The sequence below is a fragment of the Formica exsecta genome, unplaced genomic scaffold (assembly GCF_003651465.1).
Source record: "Formica exsecta isolate Colony F162 unplaced genomic scaffold, ASM365146v1 scaffold591, whole genome shotgun sequence".
Taxonomy (NCBI): domain Eukaryota; kingdom Metazoa; phylum Arthropoda; class Insecta; order Hymenoptera; family Formicidae; genus Formica; species Formica exsecta.
This window is the reverse complement of record NW_021853185.1, coordinates 603607-626155: the sequence shown is the minus strand read 5'-3', so window position 1 is coordinate 626155 and position 22549 is coordinate 603607. Positions and strand designations below refer to the sequence as shown.

General features: G+C 36.2%; 4 protein-coding genes and 1 long non-coding RNA gene across 6 annotated transcripts in view; 3 read left to right on the top strand and 2 right to left on the bottom strand.

Annotated features, from left to right (window-relative positions):
• Positions 1-619: 619 nt before the first annotated feature.
• LOC115242359 lies at positions 620-8884 on the top strand. The gene is made up of 9 exons (XM_029818589.1): positions 620-4122; positions 4362-4606; positions 5338-5515; positions 5711-5880; positions 6560-6741; positions 7267-7378; positions 7460-7642; positions 8154-8393; positions 8539-8884. Exons 1-9 carry the CDS (start codon positions 1110-1112, stop codon positions 8617-8619), a joined length of 4404 nt encoding a protein of 1467 aa, XP_029674449.1. The 5' UTR covers positions 620-1109; the 3' UTR covers positions 8620-8884.
• Positions 6761-8289, bottom strand: LOC115242361. The gene is made up of 2 exons (XR_003885038.1): positions 8217-8289; positions 6761-7658 (listed from the first exon to the last, which is right to left on the bottom strand). It is a non-coding gene; the product is annotated as an uncharacterized LOC115242361 (long non-coding RNA).
• Positions 8885-8982: 98 nt separating the features above from the next.
• On the bottom strand, positions 8983-13700 carry LOC115242360 (partitioning defective 3 homolog). The gene is made up of 3 exons (XM_029818590.1): positions 10349-13700; positions 9341-9862; positions 8983-9254 (listed from the first exon to the last, which is right to left on the bottom strand). The coding sequence occupies exons 1-3, from the start codon at positions 13200-13202 to the stop codon at positions 9028-9030; spliced, it is 3603 nt and encodes a 1200-aa protein (XP_029674450.1). The 5' UTR covers positions 13203-13700; the 3' UTR covers positions 8983-9027.
• A 523-nt stretch (positions 13701-14223) lies between these two features.
• LOC115242362 (UBX domain-containing protein 4) lies at positions 14224-17698 on the top strand. Of its 2 annotated transcripts, none has more exons than XM_029818592.1 (7): positions 14224-14504; positions 14672-14806; positions 14895-15340; positions 15438-15710; positions 15814-16116; positions 16185-16420; positions 16583-17698. In XM_029818592.1, the coding sequence occupies exons 1-7, from the start codon at positions 14423-14425 to the stop codon at positions 16716-16718; spliced, it is 1611 nt and encodes a 536-aa protein (XP_029674452.1). In that variant the 5' UTR covers positions 14224-14422; the 3' UTR covers positions 16719-17698. The 2 variants fall into 2 exon arrangements, with proteins under 2 accessions (XP_029674452.1, XP_029674451.1); XM_029818591.1 differs by having other exon boundaries at positions 15811-16116.
• Positions 17699-21708: 4010 nt separating this feature from the next.
• Positions 21709-22549, top strand: part of LOC115242379 (homeobox protein ceh-19-like) — an 8203-nt gene continuing 7362 nt past the window's right edge. Inside the window, exon 1 of the mRNA XM_029818613.1 lies at positions 21709-22294. Within this exon, the coding sequence (XP_029674473.1) occupies positions 22123-22294 (172 nt within the window). The 5' untranslated portion in view covers positions 21709-22122. The remainder of the gene's footprint in view (positions 22295-22549) is intronic.

The window sequence follows — 22549 nt, the reverse complement described above, 5'->3', positions numbered from 1 at the left end:
CGTTCTAAGCTCTCAAAACTTGAGATAGAATGTCTGGCAAAATATAATTATGCTCCACTGAGTACAGATAATGCAAAATTATTACGGAAATAAATACAATCGAACACTGTATTTGTACAGATAAACTTATCGAGGATGATATTTATTCGACGCCTCAAAGATATCGCGCATCAACCAGCTATTAATATGCTCTACTGTGAACATCGGCAGCTGAAAATATGAGTCTATAAAACACACACAAACTGTGTATGACCTAAAAATGTAATATAAAAATAGTTTCACGTCTCTCAACATCTTTAATATTATTGCGAACTAATAGCTCATCAACCGATAATAAATAAGTAATATTCATTTTTCCTATTCAAACTTTTTCATTAGTATAAATATTTCAGAGATGCAGTCTTATACTAAAATAAAAAAAAAAAACGGAAACTATACGCTCAAAATCGCTTATCATTTTCAGTTAAAAATATTTTTGCGTGAAGCAAAGTCTGAGGCATCCGTATTTTTTTCACGGAATCGTGCATTGAAAGAGCACGCGCATAAAGCCCGTATTTCTCTGTTTTGATTTCGGTCGACGCGCGGTGTGCAAAGTGGACTTGAAAATAACCCCGCCACAGGAGGACCACCCAATCTATTAATAGAACACCGACGTGAGTATCTTTGTCGCCGGTTCGGCACTGACTACGCACGGTTTGACCGCAAAATCCGTCGATACAATTCGCGTGCATACACGTGTATCGTCGTTCGAAGACATCGCCGTGATGCACCTAACACCATCATCGTTTAGTGAACTTCGATAAAGTGTACACCGGACTATTCTTGAGGTTGATGAGTTGGAAGCTGCCGATTAAAAATACGCGGCGAAAATCGAGAGAGAAGAAGAGGAAGGTGAGGAAGAGAAGTGTCGAGGAAGTCTGTTCGGACACGACCGTCGTTGTGCGAGACTCTCGAAGATTTCCGTTGAGGTTTTTGGCTTTCGCGTGTAACAGAACTGTGGAAGGAACTTAAAAGCAAGTTTCGAGTGAATCTAAATAAAGAACTCTATGCAGTACGAGGGCTGAGGCGGGGGGCGCGTTGCCTCCCGGGATATGTGAGAGTGAGTAAGAATGGTACAGCGAACTGCATGCAATAGCGAGACGAGCGCATCCCTCAATGGTGCACCGAACGGCGACCGCGAAGGAGGAGGAACGTCGGGTGTCGTCGTCGCGACAAACGTGGTAACGCGAGATACCGCCGATGGCGAGGCGACTTCCTTGACACGCGGTAGCGGAAACGGCAGGTTCTCCCTGTTCAGGTGGTTTAAATCGCGAAATCGTGATTCAACCGTGGAGAAGCGACGAAGAACGAGCGGGAGATCGGACGATGAGATCGGCATCGTCCGACGACGCAGCAGCGTCTACTCCAGCGTAGAAAGCATAGACACCTTCTACAGCACCACCACGGTTCGCAGTTTCGCGTTTCATGCGGGAACGCTAGACCGTTGCAACGTACTGTCCCTAAACATCCTCAGGCAAGCTGCCGAGGTCGGCCCGTTTGCTGCGGGAGCCTCAAAAGTTGGTAACAAAGAGAATAACGAGGCCGCCTGCACGTTACCGATCAACGTGCACTCGAGGAGACAAGACATCACTGCCAGATACTCGCTGCATCCGTCCACGACCTTCGCCTCGTGCGAGAATTTTCCGTCATCCGCGAAGAATTTATCGGGTTCGTCAAGAGTCAATTACAACGGATCCGTGCGGCGACGGGTACACGTGAAGGGAAAACGGAAGGCACCAAATCCTCCCGCGGTAATAAAAATCGTGGAAGTCGATGTACGCGAAACGCCCGCGAGGAATAGTGCCAGGCGGAAACGACGCGCACCGCAACCGCCGGAGAAAGCGACCACGGAAACTCGTTTCACCGAAGAGCAATCGAAGCTTATCATCGATGGCGGCATGGAACTGAAGAATGTCGACGAGAAACAATCGATTAGCAACGACACGCTGGTTCTTCAGGGCGGTATGCTGCTGTCGAAGAAGGAAGTTTCCGGCAGTCCAAAAGCGGCGAAAAACAACAAAAGCGATGCTGGAACGTCCAGTGTTCTGATACCTCGGGAAAAAGCGCAGAGTTCTGTCGGCTCTACCTTGAGTTCAGCTATGCCGCGACCTTGGTATAAGCGCGGCGTCTTCGAGCACTCTCGCGATCTCGGATCGTCCAAGAAAGGAAGCACGGTTTTTCACGGTCCTACGACTTCCTGCGAAATAAAGGATAAGTCTATAGGAACGAACATGAATTATTCCGTTGATTCGTCGAGGTTAAACTTTTTCCATCGCGGTGATCGGCAGAGCGACGATAAGAAACGACAGGAAGTTAAACGAAGGTCCGGTTTATCTATCCTGACGAACATTAGTGAACTGGATAAAGAAGCGGCGGCGATCGTGCAAGAGGAACAGGCGCGAACTCGGGCGTCGATGTTGTTGAAAACATCAAAGTTCGTCGATGATTTTGAAAAGAGGAACAATGTTAATGAGGAAATCGTTCAGGATATAGTCACCTCGGCGATGGAAAGCTCATCGCCTCGACGAGGCACACGCGCCTTGATCTCAAAGTTCAACGCCATCAGCAACATCACCAAAGTCACGGTTAATGCTAATTTCTTCGCTAAGAAGGATCAGTCAGATTACAAACTCGATCGCGATGTAACAAGGAACAGCAGATTCGAACAGATCGGAGACTGGAAGAGTCAGAGATTCTCGGCACAACAGAATCTCGGCCAGAGTGTTCGTGTTGATAAAGATATCTCCAGATACTTTTTGCCTCAGCAGAATTCATCAAATAATAAGACGGAGTCGACGCATACGAATGTAGACGTCAAAATCACCTCTAGCAAGGAACAGAACGATGAACTGATGAAGGAAGCGTCTAATAGAATATCACTTCTACAAAGCCAGCTCGCTGCGAATCGCACGAACGAGTCTCTAGCTATTCAGAAAAATATCGCGTTAGCGGTAGCGGAGGAAAAAATAAGATCACGACAAGAAATCACCGAAGAAAGAAAAGACAGAGAATCGCCGAGACTAAACAATGAAACTAGCAGGAAATTTTTGCTGTCCCGTGCTCGTAACTTAGTTGAAAGCACGGAAAATACGTTAGATCCCGTCAGAGAAAAGGCGAAAGGAAATGGAAAACGGTTGGAGGGGGCGCAGAAAGAATTCTCGAACATCTTCGACGAGATCGATCGACAGATGCGTTCTAGAGAATTCAAACTCGAGCAGAGACCAGCAGTCGAATCCGACTGCGTCAGAGACAAAGTTCCAGAGGATGAAGCTGTATCGAGTAGAGTGGCTAAAGTACTCGATATTCTGGTGGAAGCCGAGAAGGATGGTAAGACGAGATCGGCGGTGCAACTGGAAAGATCGATACAAGACAAGGAAACATCGCGTTTGATTAATTCAAACCAGAAGACGAAGTCTGGTAAGACAAAATCAACCGTCCTTAATACCGTCGAGGATCCGATTACCGTAGATTTGAAGGAGATGCTGAAGGAGATGAAGCACTCATTACCGAAGCGGCCTAAACCGAGGAAGCCTATGTCAAACGACGGCGACGTTCTCGAAAAGGTTGAGAAACGCTCGCCCGTATCTACGAACAAGACCTCGTACGTTGCCTCGATCACGACGACGAGGATGGAAGCAACGTCGTCGAACGATTACGAGACAGATAAGCAAAAGGTGTCCTCGTCGGTCCAAACCAGTGGAAACATCCGTAGATTAAATCAGCCTTCTACATCCGCCGAGCAACCGTCTACGTCGGGTTGGAAACACGAAGATGTGTTCTACAGAACTTCTGGCAAAGGTTCGGCCCTTGTCAAGAATACTTTCCAACTGATACGACCGCGCGATTTCGCCGAGATAGAAGCTACGAAAACCACGAAGGAGATTAACAAGGAAAACACTTATGCCAATTTGATAGAACCGTCACTGTATGTCAATGCTCACGTTCCTCCTATCTCCTTGTCGAAACAACAATCACCAAATTCGACGCGAGCTAAGGATATTTCGTTAAGTAATCATGTTAAAGTATCGCCCAATATAAACGAAAGAAAAATCACGCTGAACGACAAAGAATTCATAGAAGAAGGTAAAATCGCGAAATATAAATTTAATTATATTTTTATAATACAACTATTTACTTACAATCATATTTGAATTATTTATCATAAATAAACTAAAGATGATAAATAAAGAAATATGTATAAGCTTTAAAAGAATCGATATATTCGGAGAAATAAACCGTTATATATTTTTAATTAATTTGTGTGTGCCTGGATTTAGTACCATTTTTATAAAAGAAATTTAATAATATGACTATTGTTGCAGATGATAATTCAACGGCGAAGAACATGAATACTCTGGCTATAAATCGATTGCTAAGAAAGCTGGAAGGAGCCATCGCGTCGGGCCATCATCACCAAGCAGCGGGATTAGCGAAGGAATTGGCAAGGCTCAAGATCCATTGTTCTGTGATACGACAGCGTTCAGCGGCGCGTTTAAAAGATCAGTTGATTAAAGTTAATATGTATATCGAAGACAAACTCGCTCACCAAGGGCCTATACCGCTTCAGGTAATTATACTGATGGTTACGCAATATACAGGATGTCTCTAAAGTCTGACCCAGCCCCTGGATCTTGGAAACGGCTTTAGATATGGAAAAACGTTTCAGACAAAAGTTGTAGGATATTAAGAGGGACAGATGATGAAAATATGGACTTGACCTTGAGTGATCTTTTCAAGGCCAAGTCAATGTGATCGATGTTCTCTTAAATGGGAATTAATTAGTGTAAAAAAAATTAATAATTGTTTAAAAAAATACATTGTAAATAATTACATACTTTTTCTTAAAAACAATTAATTTTTTTATACCAATTGATTTGTCCCATTGTTCTGTACATAAAAGTATTACGGTAAGATTATCGAAAACTAAATATTTTACGAGATATTTTATTTTCTATATCAAAATATGTCAAATTAAGATATAAAATAATTCAAAAAATATTTAATAAAAAAATACTTTATTATAGTGTTTTGAAAAGCTCTTGAGATAAGCTACAAGAATATGCAATTAAAAATTGGGGATTCCATTTAAGAAAATATCGATCACATTGACCTGGCCTTGAAAAAATCACTCAAAATCAAGTTCATATTTTCATCATCTGTTCCCCTTAATATCCTACAACTTTTGTCTGAAACGTTTTTCCATATCTAAAGCCGTTTCCGAGATCCAGGAGGCCGGGTCAGACTTTAGAGACACCTTGTATACAAAAAAATGCTTTACGGACTAAAATATGATAACAGCTGCCCATGAGAATGACAGTAGCTGAGCTGAAGACGAAGATACATACGGAGTTTGAAATACCTACGAATGTGCAGCGCTGGATCATCGGGAAAAACTTGGCTGATCATGACGAGGCTACCCTCGATGAATTGCACGCAGTGGATGGTTCACCAGTGTTTCTTTATCTTGTAGCACCCGGTAATATGATTCACACATTCAATGCGAGTTGTACTTATTGTCAGATTAAACAAAAGCCTAGAATTTTCATTCTAAGAAAATACAGAAATGTATTTCATAAGATATAATAAACAAAAAAAAAATGTGATTATTATAATTTATAAATAACGCTTTCCTCTTGTTTATAAATTATAGTGTACCAATTTCTGTTTGTAGAATTGCATATCGACAATGTAACGCAGATAAATAAAACACCGTCCGCAAAAAATAAAGTTCTTGAAGAATTGCCGCAAGATAATCCATCAACGGAAGTCTTACAGATAATCGAAAAAAATCAAAAGACTGTCGAGAGAGAGGAAATAATATCGGCAATAAACGAACATCAGGTAACAAATGCGCAACAATATGCTATCTCACATTGAAATGTTTGTCTTGCACTATTGCAAGCTTTGCCGCTCATTTCGTTCTCTATACTAACAAAGGCAGTGCACGACGTGGTATCAATCGATTTTAACGAAACTCGTTGTAGCGATCTTCATGTCAAGTATTATTGGGTAAAGGGATAAGATGCGCTTTTCAAGCGTTCGCGAGAAAATCGAAATTAAAAAATCCCGAGCGCTTTATGAGCAAATGGAAGAGCCTTTGACCGCAGAGCGCGTGGCGCAGCAGCAGTATGCCAGACTCGTAGCGTCGATATTGCCGGTTCGAGTCCCGATACTCTCGATGAGTAAACTTCTTTCTTAAAAATTTTTTGCTAGAATGTAAAAATCATCGGGACTCGAACCAGTTATATCGATGACACGAGTCTGGCGTGCTGCCGCTGCGCCGCCCGCTTTTCGATTAAACGCTCTATTCCAGTTGTTCATAAGGCTCTATTTGTTCAAAATTTTTTAATTTCGTCTTATCCCTTTACCCAATACTTGATATAAAGACCTATCGCTACAACGAGTTTCGTTGAAATTGATTGGTACCACGTCGTGCACTCCCCTTGTAAGTAGTGTACATACGTTAACTAAAGAGAAAGATACGTAACATATACATTTTGAAATCCTTGCGCAACAATAGCGAGAAATGACGGAAACAGATGAATCGGAAGATGTCAAGATGGCACGTTACGAGGAACTGATATCGTTGGAGAACTGGGGCGTAATTCCGAATTCCGAGCCAATTGAATGCCCAATATGCTTTGTTACATACGGTCCAAGCGAAGGTGTAATTCTGAGGGATTGTTTACACATGTTCTGCAGGTAGAAATTAATTCACTTCCCGGCTTTAATTATTGTTTAATCTATAAAGTACAAGTCACTTTCACAGTGATTACATATCTCTTAGGTTTTGGTTTGTGTTTTTTTTTTTTTTTATAATGGCAATTAATAATAAATCACTTTCGTTAATTATAGCTGTTTGTTGCGATCACTCATCGATTTTAATTTATCATATCGCGCGGAAACATTACATTTAGTTCGCTCGAATGTCTACATACGTATATGTCATATCTCATATATGATGCATCACATTTGTATATTTATCTGCTTTATAATACTGATTCATGCTGATTCATGCGCATTACTAATGCGACAATAATTATGCTAGTGCTACTGCAAAATATATGATTACATGCATGAATATAGATTGTTATGCGGTAAATATTTCGTAAATAAAAAAAAAAAGGAATATACCTACAATTACATTTATTTCTTCACTTATAATTAACAAGGCAAACAAGCGCGCGTGTCGGCGTATAATGAACGAATTTCATCATATATGCACAGGCCATGCATCGCCAATACGATTGCATACTGCGAGGAGGCGGAGGTGAAATGTCCATACAGAGATACTGACTATACGTGTGAATCAACTCTTCAAGAACGCGAAATCAAGGCGGTGAGCTTCTCTTTTTGATTGAAGATATCAATCGCCAAAAGTTTTAATAAAGTAGATGATCCTATTATTGATTACACTTAGGTCGTCGAGCCGGAAGTTTATCAGCAGCACCTTGCGAAATCGATCACGCAAGCGGAGAATAACGCTGGAAACAAGGCCTTCCACTGTAAAACGCCAGATTGTCCTGCTTGGTGCATTTACGATGATGATGTGCACAATTTCCTATGCCCCGTGTGCGGGGCCGATAATTGTCTCACCTGTCAGGTAAGAACTGTAACATCTAACATAGGAAAATGTAAAAATAAATTTAAGAGAAAAGTCAAAGTACGCGATAATGGAAATAAAAATACCGTTATTTCTTCATGTGGAGAATCAACATTTTTTTATGATTAAAAAACTTATATAAATATTTTTGTGCATAACAAAATTCTAAGTTTTATTTGCAATATTACTTTAAATTTTTTAAATAATATCATATTTCAATTTCTACAAATATGTTTGCTCGTCTTTAAATCTACCGATTTTTTTATCCGTTATTTTGTTTTCCCGTTCGGATATTTTTATTCTTTTATTTCAACTACGATCGAATAAAAATATTATCAACGTCTTATTGTAAAATTGTATAACACAGTGCGATAAAGAAAAAATAAATTTCATTTACCGCCTTTTCTTTTATCGGAATATTATCACATACATTTACCAATAAACATACTCAAATAATAAACATGTAAAGCAATCGAAGATCTTTAAAAGCACATAAACTTTAATTTCAAAGGTTGTTCATACCGGGAAGAATTGCGAACAATATCAGGAGTTGCAACTTTCGAAAGATACAGACCATGAATCTAAAAGGACAGCTGCGATGCTCAAAGAGATGGTCGATAGAGGCGAGGCACTTGCGTGTCCTACGTGTGCCGTTGTTCTTATCAAAAAATGGGGTTGCGATTGGCTGGTGTGTTCCATGTGCAAAACAGAGATATGCTGGGTTACCAGAGGACCGCGTTGGGGTCCAGGGGTAAGGGTGGATTAATTTATTTCTTGCAATTTATTATAAAGTTATTAAAGGCTTTTTTTATATAAGCTCTAACAAACGTAGACTTGTTAGCAATTAATGACATCGTTACTTTCCGCGTTTCTATTGATCGTGCTTGTTGTCACAGGGTAAAGGGGACACATCCGGTGGCTGCAAATGTGGTACAAACGGAATTAAGTGTCATCCCCGTTGCAATTACTGCCACTAAAATGTTACAACTGCCATGGCAATAAGTGAACGCGACGTTACGGTGATAATAAGATTAAAAATGCTTACATATTATTATTTATGTTAAAACATGTGTTACAAATTCGTGTGATATGCTTTTGTTATATTTTTAATATAAGTTGGAACTCTCTGATAAATCAATGTGCGGTAAAAGTTACACATTGCTTGCTCAATGATTAATTTTATTGCGGCACTGTCTTCAATGGAGATTTGTAAGTGAGATTTTAATAAAAAGAATAATTTTTACCGATATTTCTTATTCTTACCGTAAGTACAAGGTATAAAGAAATAAACTGTACTTTACTTAAAGCTTTAGATAAATCTAAGATGTATAATAAATTACCGAATATATATAAGTATATATATATATATATATTTTTTTTTGCAATTATACAGGCACCGATTCTTCGTTCTCACCAGAAGTTGTTTCGTTTGTACCGATCTGTTTTAATCGAGCAACTAGTGTGGATTGATGATATGTGAGCTGCTGATTTAAGTTGTTACCGCCTGCATTCTGTAACAACTGAATAAGATGCATCCGCGAAGTTGTAAGATCCATTTTGCCGTATCTCAAAAAATCGTCCCTGCTTAGCAGTTGTCCCTCCAGTATGCCCGCTATAAAAAACAGATAAGTTACATCAAAATTGTTTTCTTATATATACGTATATGTATATAAATATTTCTTGAGAGATTATTCTTACCCAATAAAATAACTTGTGGAAACTTTTTGACAATTTTTTGAAAGTCAGTGACATTTGTATCAGAACCGAACACAACACCGTGTGAGGTCTTATACAACGGTAGTGTCGCTGTGTAAGGTGAATTGTTCAATGCTAATTTCATAATCTTCTTGCTATATTGCTTGTAGTACATATTTGCTTTTTTTAACGAAACTCGGAGCTCAAACACTTCCTCCATTGTCATAGAATTTTGATGGCAAATGGCAACTAGTTTGGAATTATCAAACCAGTTCCGGACCTCACGTGCTATTATTCTTTGGTAAGGATTAGCTACTTCCCCCAGCTCCTTCCTTTTCGTAGCATTTATTGCTTTGTGACATAGTTCTTCTAATTCCTTGTCTTTATTTGGAGATAGGTAGAAGGGCATCATAAATTGGTTCACTAAATTTCTCAAATAATGTGGCGCTCTGGGTTTTTGTATATTAATTTTCCCTCGAAAACGTTTCTGTTGGTAAAAGATTATATTGGGAACAATCTGAAATGCTGAAACACATAATACAATAATATCGTTAAACTCTAGAAAAAATTAATTGAGAAAGAAGTGAAATAAAATATTATACCTACCATGACTTTCCTAACTTTTTTACGATATTTATCTTCAATGTCGTTCGACGTTTTGTTACAAATTCAATAAGTCGTAATAGGTACATTATTAGATTGATGAGAACGATAGAAAACTATATGCAAATGTCTTTATATCATAGTAAGTACATGATCCGAATATCGATTAAAGATGAGTACAAAATTATATACATATACAGAAATAATTATTTTCATTTAATGATATAAGGCACTTTGGAACAGACCGTATTACATATTTATATATATACGCAAAAATGTGTGTATATATTTGCAGATGCACGAATATATGATATGTATATATGTATATTTACAAAATTCTATGCATCTATTTAGCAAATTATTTTTGCATTTACGCGATATAATTGATTGTTCCGCTACAGTAATTACTGGTTTCGTGCCTTGTTTCTATGCTATCACCGAAATTGAGTGATTTCCTATTTTTGCCCAACCGAAGCAATGCCGACCGAATACCGCCTTTCTTTCGCGAACGTTTATATCGATCATCTAACGCTGAATTAAGAGAAGCTTGCTTCACGTCACCGCGACTATTTGAGAAACCTTCTCGTTCATCTTTGATATTATTGCTACTCATAACTTGGCCGTGTACATCATCCACGAGCCAATGTTTCCTCGGTGAAAGAAACTTATTATTGCATCCGGGTATAGTGTACATATATTCTGATTGAGCAGGATCGACAGACTTTTCATAGTGTTTCACATTATTGTCGGAACTTGTATTTTCAGCTAAGGCCCCTTTACTTTTATATTTTTCAAAATTGTTGGACTTGCTGCTCCTCTTCGAATAATCTTCTAAATCACTCGAATGATTGCTCGTTTGGCTAGTCGATTTCTGATTGGTTTGCTCTGCGTTTTTGTTTTCTCTACCTTCGCGTAATTTCTTGTTTCTCTTGTAGGTATCCGTGTTTTTAGCATCGAGAGCAGCGTGTCGTTTCTCCGACATACTCTGTCTACCAAGAGCATCACGAGAAAATTTGTTTGATGAAGAATTAAATTCTTCCAAAGATAATTGACTGTCGTACGTAGGATCCCCGGAATATTGACTGTCTTTGTCCTCGGTATTTCGTTTGGCTTCGTTTCCTTGAGAGCTATCGTTGTTGGATTCTTCTAGCAATACTGATTCAACTCGATCGTCGCGCGATCCTATGATTGTCTTCTTTAGATTACCAACGGGTTCTATCCATGTATTATTGGTAGCAAGGCAATAACTTTCGTTTCTTAGACTATTCTTACTATATTGCTCTGTTAATCTATCAATGACAGGATTCCATGGCGAAGCTGTTACACAAGACAATAGTCCTCCGTTATCCAATATATCTGTCTGAGAATTTAAAGTGTTCTTCTCCTTAATTAAGCCATCATTCGTTTTAGTTGAATCTGATATGTATATACTACTAACAGATTCCAGCTTACGATGAGATTGTAAATTATCTACAATATTCTTTTCGCTTGTGTCATAAGATGATACTCTTCTAGCTATTATAAGATTAATCACACCAGTTACTGAGCTGTTTGTATTAAGCATTGCCCTTCTTAAAGTTTCCATTGCCTCAGAATTAGACAATCCCAATAAGGACACACCGTTAACCCTGAGCAATTGATCATTGGTTCGTAAGCGACCGTCTCTGGATGCTGCACCACCATGGATAACGCTCTTTATGAAAATACCTAAATCCATATTGGTGTTGTCATCAGAACTGTTGGTCTTGCCTTTAACGCTGACACCTAAACCAGCCTTCTCAGAATCATGCACTGGTATATCTAAATTCATTATCACGCGATTCTTTCGTAAAGATAAAACAATGTCGTCAGAAGACTTCACTGGTTTATATTTATCGTAAGTGTGAGTGCTTACTTTATTTTGTATATCATTCGTTTTTGTTGGTGATCTATTTAATTCGTTCCAATATTTTGAATTATCCATTACCTCAGCAATTGAGGTAGTAGATGTCGCAGTACCCTGAGAATCTGGAATGTTTGAAGAAATTTCTTCTTGCCGTGATACTATCATCCTAACTTTACCTCCAGGAAGAATACTTCTGAGTAATGAGACAACCTCTGCTTGACTTTTGCCAGTCATCTCTTTGTTATTTACTTCTAGCAATCTATCACCTGGTCTAAGTCTGCCATCCTCTACAGCAGCACCTTTTGGTAATATATTCTTAATGTATATGGGACAATGTCCTCCAGCAGGATTATCACGTGTGGTAACGCTAAATCCCAAACCATTAGTTCCTTTAATTAATTCTATCTCTATCATCCGTCCAATTTTCCTAGTGTTTGCAGTCTGTAAGAGATTATAGTTGCTGCATTGAAGTCTTTTGATATTCTCGTCTTCAGTTTTCTCTGATCCTCCACTGGTATTTCCATAATTTTTATGCAAAGATTTTTCATTCCTCATTTTCTTCTTGTGTTTAACAATGGAAATTTTCAAACAAGGATCATTCATACAGGTTCTAAAAATCTCTTGGACTTTTGAAAATGGTATATGTAATAAATTATGACCATTTATCTTTATAATATTGTCGTGTAAATCAATTTGTCCATCCTTAGCAATGCGGCCATTTGGTTCGATACCTTCAACTCGAAGACCTTGATCGTTGCCTAATAAGTCGTAACACGGTACCACATGAAGTCCCAATGGACCTGCTTCATTTTTTATCACAATTTCTCGTACCTCCTGATCCTCAGATTCAATATTATTACCAAACTCATATGAAGTCTTGGAATCTTGACCTAAGGGTTCCCTACGTCGAGACTCCCTAGGTAAGGACTGAGCAGAATATGTTGCGAGACAAGGCTCTCTGGTCGACAATGCGTGCATTGACAACCGCTTGGTGCTTTCTCTCTTAATACTACTAGGCATAGAGGAATGGATATCGATTGGATAAGCCTGCTCCTTCCCATCCGTATGGAAAAAGTCAGGACTATTTGTGCCGACTGAGCTTGCACCATCTCCACCAATATGATTGACATCGGAGCTAACAAAATGAGCCACAATCTGCTCCCTGTCGTCGGCTACATCACACAATCTGTCGTCTGGATCCAACAGACCACCTCCGGTTAAGGAAGATAGGCTATTAATGGTCAGGATGTTATCATTCTTGCCAGTAGCCTTCTTATATCTCAGGATGGCCTCGTGCATCAAATCTCTCACAAGCAGAGTTCCATCTCCGCATGGGACCACCACCCTGACGTTATCGAAGCACACGGTTACCTTCATGCTCGCTCCGATTTCATATTATGGAGATATCTATGCCAAAGATTATTGCAAAAAATCACAATTGAATATTTGACAGTTTGTTCGGCGCCGAAGAAACACGGTACGCCGTTGCACGTGTTCTGGAATGTGTCGCGGACTCGACGAGAGTAATGCAATTAACGCGTGTTATTCCAAGTCGCTCCTTTCCATATCTTGGATATGATTCACCGACACGGTACGCTGCGCGTCGCAGCCACTTTTGTCGGTAGAACTGTCCGGATTCACGGGACGAGTCGGCGAAGGAAAACCTGACGAGAACGCCTGCGGATAATCGAATCTCGTCGGGATAACTGATAAGGTGGACGCGTACGCCCAACTTTATCGCGATATCAAATACGCGGAATAGACGCACTCGCCATTACGACATTTTGTTCCGTCGTTCCCCCATATCAGAAACACCGGAATTGGACAATGCATGGCGGCGCAGGAAGTATCACACGAGCACCACCACCCACCACTACCAGAAACTTCTAGATACATAACGTATATACCGAACGATCGCTCGGTTCTCAAGCGAGAGCTATGATTATGCTAAGTGAGGATCGATATGAATTATACATACTTTTCTTCAGGCACTGCGTCATTTTTGAAGAATTCCTCCACTCAATTGTAGTATCGATGAAACAGATATAAGAAACGTTTCTTTACAACAACATCATTTACCACGGACCACGCAGAAATGGTTCTAATCCGTCGTTTCTTGTTCAGGATATAACTACTAGGCCTTAGGGACAAATTCGCAATGAACGACTGTTCTGGTTTTTGTCCATTTAATAAAGGAGCGTGTATCCATGTGTTCGACGATAATTGTCCAGAAAAATTAAAACGCAATGTGTTCTGTTTTGAATATATTTTGATATATGTATTTCTCTTTCTTATATTCTTAACTAAAATATATTTAATTTTTAAATATCTTCCAATTATATACATCAGGAATGAAAAAAACGTCATATTTCAAAATTTTCACAGAGGGGGTAAAATCATTACAGTCATAGGATAACAGTGATGAATGGCGATTCATCGTACACGTACCTATCTGAACCTTACTCTGAGAGTTTGAAACATCAAATCCATAGTAAAAATTTCTAGTAGCATATTCATTCTGCAATTCATTACATCATCGTGATATATTATTAAAAAGTATAAAAACAAAACCAAATATATAAATATATTCTCATATAATGAAGTGGTTTACGGGAAGCATTAACGAAGCAGTTACGACATCAAAATCGAAGAAGGCAGTTTTCGTTGTATTTGTTGAAGGTGCGTAATTGCAGTTTTAGGTTAAGTAAATTGTAAAAATAATTTTTTTTTTAATCTGCAATGAGTATACGTATATGTGAACAAAACACAAAACGGATGCCTTAATACACTAATCATATTTGCATAAATATATAGACGTTTACATTAACTCTTGGTGTGATGTTCAGGTAAAGATGACACATCGGCAAAACTTGCCCGAACCATTAATGCTGCAGAAGTGTCTTCTCGCTTGGAGGAAGAGCATTTTGTAGCTATAAGATTAGAGAGCGGGTCTGAGGCCTATAGATTCTTTGCGCAGATTTGTATCCTTTTATATAATGTTTTCTTGTTTTAAGATTGTGAGAAATTTGACATATTTTTTTAAAGTTTTTCCTTAATTTTAACGATCAGATCAATTGGTACCAGTACCATCCTTATTTTTCATTGGAGAAAATGGTACACCATTGGAGATTGTTGCTGGTAGCATAACTACAATTGAGTTAGTGTCAAAAATTGATAATGTGCTGACAAAGGCAGGAAAGGGTAGTAAACAATCTTCGTTAAACTTAATTGACGCAGAACAGAAAGCTACAGCTGCTAGTAGCAGTAGCAATAATAATGCTACTGAAAATGCTACTGCATCTAATATAAATGATAATAACTCTAATCCAAACATAGATTTATCTTCAATTATCACAGAATCTGTAATAGCGGATAGCTCAAATGATAACAAAGATGTTATAGAAAATGCAACAAAGACGACAACATTAAATACAGAAAACCAAGACAATAATGATGCATCAAAGAAAGATGTTGAAACTAAACAAGCAAGTCAGAATAAGAACTTGACAGCTGAAGTATGTAGATTAGTAATAATTATTATCTTGACATTATCTCTCTTCAAGTTTGATATAATTTTTGAGCATATAAATTATATTTGTTGCATATCTTTAGGAAAAGATAGAAAGAGCACGACAGTTAATCGATCTTCAACGACAACAACGATTAGAAGAGGACCAGAAACAGGAACGGAATCGTGAAATTGAACGGCGCAAAACGGGGCAAGATGTGCAAAAAATGCGACAAATGCAGCAAGACTTGGAGATAAAACTAGCTCATGAGGAGAGAATGCGAGAAAAGGCTGCAGAGACTGCAGCTCGCGAAAAAGTTAGGCAACAAATTGCTCAAGATAAACTAGAGCGGAAACAGAAAGAGCTTGCGCTGCAGGTTTGTATTATTACTAATTTTCACTTATCGAATCATATTTTATTATAACTTTCACTCTTAATAAAATTTAACTTAAAAATTTTTTAATTTTATTTAATAGCAGCAGATGCAACAGCAGCAAAGCCAAGAGCAACCTAAACATATTCCAGCACCCAGTAATGCGACTGTGACCAGAATTCAATTTAGGTTACCATCTGGCTATTCCCATACAGGACAATTTGAACCATCTAGTACTCTGCGCACCTTGCGTACCTATGTTACAGAAAACATTGAGTTGCCTTTCCGACAATTTGCTATGTCAATGTCATTTCCAAGAAGAGAATTAACTAACGAGGAAAATGATAAGACCCTTATCGAACTTGAATTGGTCCCAACCGCCGTTATTTTAATTCTTCCTTTGAAAAATGTAAATATAGATTCTCTTTTCTGAAAAATATATTTTTAGTTACTTAATTTATATTTTTATATTTCCAGCCTAATGTCACAACAGCGGTCACTTCAACACAAGATGTCGGCTTCTTTTCGCGCTTTATATGGTCCTTTTTCACACCCGTTATTCGCATTTACAATTACGTAGTAGGTTACTTTTCCGGCACTAATGGAGATGCGAATCAACAACGCGGCAATTCCGGTGATGATGCTATAGGAGCGACAAGTAACCCCGACAGAGCTATTTCACCGAATCGGCAAAATGTAGTTCAGTCTTCGGGGTAGGTTTTCTCAATAACCACGCTAAATAATCTTACAAGCATAGTTACAATTGTATGTACTTGTACTGCACTTGCGATGTAATAAGGTTGCATAAAATATGGGATTTTTTATATTAAATAATTTATTTAATATATTAAATAAATGTATTTCCCATAATACAGTTTATTTAGAAGATACTTGGGTAATCAAGGAGGGACAACTATCAGGGCACAAGGAAATATACACAGACTGCATTCAGGTGGGGATGATAACGATGAGAATAATACTTGGAACGGTAACTCCACGCAGCAAATGTAAAGTAATCCTATTCGAGTCGGGTCACAAGCAGTCACATTTAATAGATCACTTCTCGATATATAAAATTGCTGCTGTGTTGTAATTAACATTCAACACTTTTCACTCTTTGTTGTACAATCTTTGGTACAACGCTAAAATCTATCTGCAATTTGCACAAGTATTACGTTTTAATGAGCGAGTTCTATCATAATGTTTAAATGTACCCTCTACATCAATAGAGCATTACAAGAGAATATATTTGTTAAATGATATTTTACAATTAGCAATAATGTGATTATTATTTGAATTATCATTATAATATAATGTTAATTATAATATTACACATACTATTACAATGTGTTTCTTATAATGCTACACCAATGTATTCTAACAAATGGTAGAACATTTCAAGAGAATTATAGTAGTGGATCAAGTCACAGGCAATACATGGACCAAATGTGTATAACAAATTTCATAGAAATTAACAAGTAAATTATGAAAATTTCACGTATATTTTTAATTTAAGAGCTTGACATTTTAATATTTATATTTGGTACTTTTTTTTTAACCATGTGTTAAATTTGATGATAATGCACAGTTTCTATAATATTTGTTTAATTGAATTGTCTTTTCTGTCATTCTAATTTTGGATAAGGTAAGGATGATAGAATTTTGACAAAAAAATAATAATGTTAATTATATTAAAATTCATGATAGAACATATTTTTTGGTGTTATATAGATTATATAAATTTTAAAATATTCGTTATTTTTTATTATACTTAATAATATATATGATAAGGGAATAATATTATGAGACAAGATAATTAACACATACTTAATCCGCTTATATAAAGGTTTGTATGCAAACTTAATAATAATTAAGAGTGTTTATTTTCCGATGGTAGTTTGTGCACAGCAAGATAAATAATTTAACAATTAAAAGATGAGGGGTCTGATTCTGTCTTAATACCTAAAGAAATAAAAGTTTGTGGCATCGTCTCTCTTTGTTTTGATTGAACTAAATCCTTTATGTATTCACATATAATATTTTAAGATGAAATATGCACGTTTTCCAAAACTTGTGTAGCAAACGTGATATCAGTTAAAGCTTATGACGGTGTGAACACAAAATTGTAATATGAATATTTTTCGTACATTTAAACGTGACCCTAAAAATATATTCAAGGCGAGAGAAAAAAAATGTCAGGAACCTATATTACGTATCGCGTGTCACGCTGCGGATGCGTTTAGGAGGAGCGAAGATTTAACTGTCGATTGCCATTCGTTAATTAAGCGTGAAATTAACAAACATTTTGGCTTAATAACACCGTAAAGGTTTCAATTTTCCGGACGTGAAATATCGCAGAAGCGGCACTACATCAGTAACGTGATCTCACAGTCGTATCCATTGACAGATTTTAGAGAACTTTATTCATGTTTCAATCTCTTTGCTATAAATCAATAAAACGACTCTCCGTTTGATCTCCATTAAAATAAATATTAAAAAGCATTCTTTTGTTTAAATTAATTTGTTATTTATTATATTTGAAAGATTTTTAAATATACTTTATTTTTTGGTTTTTATCACAGGTCGAAATTTATTTAAAAAATCGATTTGCAATAGAATAATAATAGATTATACAAAGTTGAAAATAAACCTGTATAATTCACTTCTCGTTAGCTCGTATGACCGCAAATAAAGTGGCATTCTTTAATATTGATACATCGTGTATACATAATATACATGATTATTATGATGATATATACACGATCAAGAGTATAATAATCACATTACAATCACACGATTTACCTGAATTGCTCCGCAAGAGCAAAATCCTCGAAATGGCCATATGATGGAAATACGCGGGTACCCGCGAAACGCTGCTTCTTGATGATATCTAATAATATAAGTGAAGGTCCAGTTTTTGTGTTTATTAGGCAATGTATTCGAAACGATCTTGTTATTATATATATGATAATCTGTAAATACGTGTGTTACATAAAAGATATGTTCTCATTATTTAACTATTGCCAGTGCCAGATGGTCATCGAAATAGCGATTCCTATGACATGAATATATTTCGAAATTGTCAAATAATGATATAATCATTAAATTAGATATTCATTTTCAATATAGAATTATCAATACATTTTGATATATAAGTGATCATACTTTCGCTATCCTAATCAATCAAATAAATTTTTACATTATAATAGTAATAAAATATGTAAAAATATTTTTAAAAATCGATTTGCAATAGAATAATAATAGATTATACAAAGTTGAAAATAAACCTGTATAATTCACTTCTCGTTAGCTCGTATGACCGCAAATAAAGTGGCATTCTTTAATATTGATACATCGTGTATACATAATATACATGATTATTATGATGATATATACACGATCAAGAGTATAATAATCACATTACAATCACACGATTTACCTGAATTGCTCCGCAAGAGCAAAATCCTCGAAATGGCCATATGATGGAAATACGCGGGTACCCGCGAAACGCTGCTTCTTGATGATATCTAATAATATAAGTGAAGGTCCAGTTTTTGTGTTTATTAGGCAATGTATTCGAAACGATCTTGTTATTATATATATGATAATCTGTAAATATGTGTGTTACATAAAAGATATGTTCTCATTATTTAACTATTGCCAGTGCCAGATGGTCACCGAAATAGCGATTCCTATGACATGAAATTGTCAAATAATGATATAATCATTAAATTAGATATTCATTTTCAATATAGAATTATCAACACATTTTGATATATAAGCACTCAAAAAAGTGGTATTGCAACTACAGCAAAAATTTTCTGGGTGCGCAAAATTAACTGAGGTACATAAATGATTAGCAAATACTGTGATATCGCATATGTTTCGCATTTAATCAATCTAAGTGACAGAGACAGAATTTATATCTGAACTGTTTGTGAAATTTAGAAAGAATGTTTTTCTGTGGCGCCTATCCATGTTAAGGCCAATCATACTTGTTATAAAGTTTGGCTGTGGTAGACAGAAAAAATTAGCGGCAAGAAACAAATGAATATATAATCCTCACGTCTAACATATTTGTATAACGCGCTCAATCTATCTAGCTCTTTTAAACAATTTTTCTCAATTTTTCGATGCTGCAGTTATAATTGGCAGTTATATTTCTCACAAAGATCGTTCTGTAGTATCGAAACTCATATTTATCCAATGCAGTGATTAACATTTGGCAATGGGACCTAAATTTTCTAGAAGATATTATTAGAATATTGCTGCTATAAATTCTATATGTAACAGACAATATTCTAACAGATACAAAAAATAGCGATAAATTTTTGTTGTGACACCTAGAAATCTACCTATATCAGCAAGACATTTTTTTGAGTGAGTGATCATACTTTCGCTATCCTAATCAATCAAATAAAATTTTACATTATAATAATAAAATATGTAAAAATATTTTTCCAATTATTATGATGATATATACACGATCAAGAGTATAATAATCACATTACAATCACACGATTTACCTGAATTGCTCCGCAAGAGCAAAATCCTCGAAATGACCATATGATGGAAATACGCTGCTTCTTGGTGATATCTAATAATATAAGTGAAGGTCCAGTTTTTTGTGTTTATTAGGCAATGTATTCGAAACGATCTTGTTATTATATATATGATAATCTGTAAATACGTGTGTTACATAAAAGATATGTTCTCATTATTTAACTATTGCCAGTGCCAGATGGTCATCGAAATAGCGATTCCTATGACATGAATATATTTCGAAATTGTCAAATAATGATATAATCATTAAATTAGATATTCATTTTCAATATAGAATTATCAACACATTTTGATATATAAGCACTCAAAAAAGTGGTATTGCAACTACAGCAAAAATTTTCTGGGTGCGCAAAATTAACTGAGGTACATAAATGATTAGCAAATACTGTGATATCGCATATGTTTCGCATTTAGTCAATCTAAGTGACAGAGACAGAATTTATATCTGAACTGTTTGTGAAATTTAGAAAGAATGTTTTTCTGTGGCGCCTATCCATGTTAAGGCCAATCATACTTGTTATAAAGTTTGGCTGTGGTAGACAGAAAAAATTAGCGGCAAGAAACAAATGAATATATAATCCTCACGTCTAACATATTTGTATAACGCGCTCAATCTATCTAGCTCTTTTAAACAATTTTTCTCAATTTTTCGATGCTGCAGTTATAATTGGCAGTTATATTTCTCACAAAGATCGTTCTAGCTGTAGTATCGAAACTCATATTTATCCAATGCAGTGATTAACATTTGGCAATGGGACCTAAATTTTCTAGAAGATATTATTAGAATATTGCTGCTATAAATTCTATATGTAACAGACAATATTCTAACAGATACAAAAAATAGCGATAAATTTTTGTTGTGACACCTAGAAATCTACCTATATCAGCAAGACATTTTTTTGAGTGAGTGATCATACTTTCGCTATCCTAATCAATCAAATAAAATTTTACATTATAATAATAAAATATGTAAAAATATTTTTCCAATTCACAAGTCTCGCAGCAATATAAACATGTTACTTCTATAAATATTTTTCTATAGATAATCGGAATCTCTCTCTCTATGATAACTCTATTAAATCATTAGCTTCATAACTGAATCAATTTCACATCGCATCTGTTCCCTATCATGATTATTAAACGGCGTTCCGTGGCAGTGACAGAAATTTATGGTCACCTCATTACCACCGTTTAGTGGTAGCGTCTCGCACTACGAGATCATTAAAAGCTCCTTCCAGAGATGCATATGCTTGCCAAGATCCGCCCAGAAGTTCATACGATTGGTTGATCTCATGATGATGTTGTGAGCACGTGGCTTCAAGATACCGCCTCGAGGAACGAAGAATTTGACTTGAGTGCCAAAAAAATATTGTTGGACACCGTGAGTAACCCCGACAAAACAGTCGATGGTTTCGGCTCTAATCTCTCGAACAGATCAGGGGGTACCAATGTAACCCGCTTTACTGCTGATTTGTTCAATCATCGATGATACTATTTTTTCATATCTGATTTTTAATTCAAGTGCAGTGTATTACCTATATAGTATAAAAATGCTACAGTGATATATTATAATCGTGTTATTAAATTTTAGTGAAGTTTTATCGTTTATTGATTGAACTTTGGAGTACCGATTAAATAATATAAACTGAATCTTTAATTAAATGTACAGTGTGAGTGAGAGATCGAAGATTGATAAAAGAAATGCATATATAATCCCCTTGAAGAACTAGCAACAATTAAAGAATTAACTTCAATGTACGCGAGTATTCACTAGAGGATATCAAAGATTTTTTTTTTTATAAATGTTACTGATCAAATATTCTCAGTATTGTTTTAACGAAACAAGTTCAAGATGTCCGATGAACAGCTCCAAAAATCGGGATTGTCGAAGAAAGCGAGCGACACCGCGGAAAATTCGAGGATATGTTCTTTCAGTATCGAGAGATTATTAGCACCAAGTAAGAAGAACGAAGAAAAAAATAAATTTGCACAACAAATCGATTTGTCATTACTTTGCCAAGAAAGTGAGTAATAACAAAAATGTATCCTAATTTTTATAATCGATTAGTTATTATTTATCAAATATAACTTGCTTTCATTTACTTTTCATTCAATAATTTTATTATTGCTGAAACCATCACTTTTTTATTTCATTTTGTAATATAATTAATGATAATTAATGATCTACCAAACTTTCTCTTTCCTTTTGTACGTGTTACTGTTACATATTATATATAATTTTATATATAAAGAAATATTTCATATATATATATATATAA

What these genes read in the sequence shown, in the direction of transcription:
- LOC115242359 (XM_029818589.1), top strand. Translation starts at nt 1,110, where the DNA reads ATGGTACAGCGAACTGCATGCAATAGCGAGACGAGCGCATCCCTCAAT. An exon ending in AAGGGCCTATACCGCTTCAG is followed by an intron (nt 4,607 to 5,337) that starts GTAATTATACTG and finishes ATATGATAACAG; the next exon opens with CTGCCCATGAGAATGACAGT. An exon ending in TGTTTACACATGTTCTGCAG is followed by an intron (nt 6,742 to 7,266) that starts GTAGAAATTAAT and finishes ATATATGCACAG; the next exon opens with GCCATGCATCGCCAATACGA.
- LOC115242360 (XM_029818590.1), bottom strand. Translation starts at nt 13,202, where the DNA reads ATGAAGGTAACCGTGTGCTTCGATAACGTCAGGGTGGTGGTCCCATGC. An exon ending in AGAAACAAGGCACGAAACCA is followed by an intron (nt 9,863 to 10,348) that starts GTAATTACTGTA and finishes TATGTGTTTCAG; the next exon opens with CATTTCAGATTGTTCCCAAT. An exon ending in TCCACAAGTTATTTTATTGG is followed by an intron (nt 9,255 to 9,340) that starts GTAAGAATAATC and finishes TGTTTTTTATAG; the next exon opens with CGGGCATACTGGAGGGACAA.
- LOC115242362 (XM_029818591.1), top strand. Translation starts at nt 14,423, where the DNA reads ATGAAGTGGTTTACGGGAAGCATTAACGAAGCAGTTACGACATCAAAA. An exon ending in TAGATTCTTTGCGCAGATTT is followed by an intron (nt 14,807 to 14,894) that starts GTATCCTTTTAT and finishes TTTAACGATCAG; the next exon opens with ATCAATTGGTACCAGTACCA. An exon ending in AGAAAGAGCTTGCGCTGCAG is followed by an intron (nt 15,711 to 15,810) that starts GTTTGTATTATT and finishes TTTATTTAATAG; the next exon opens with CAGCAGATGCAACAGCAGCA.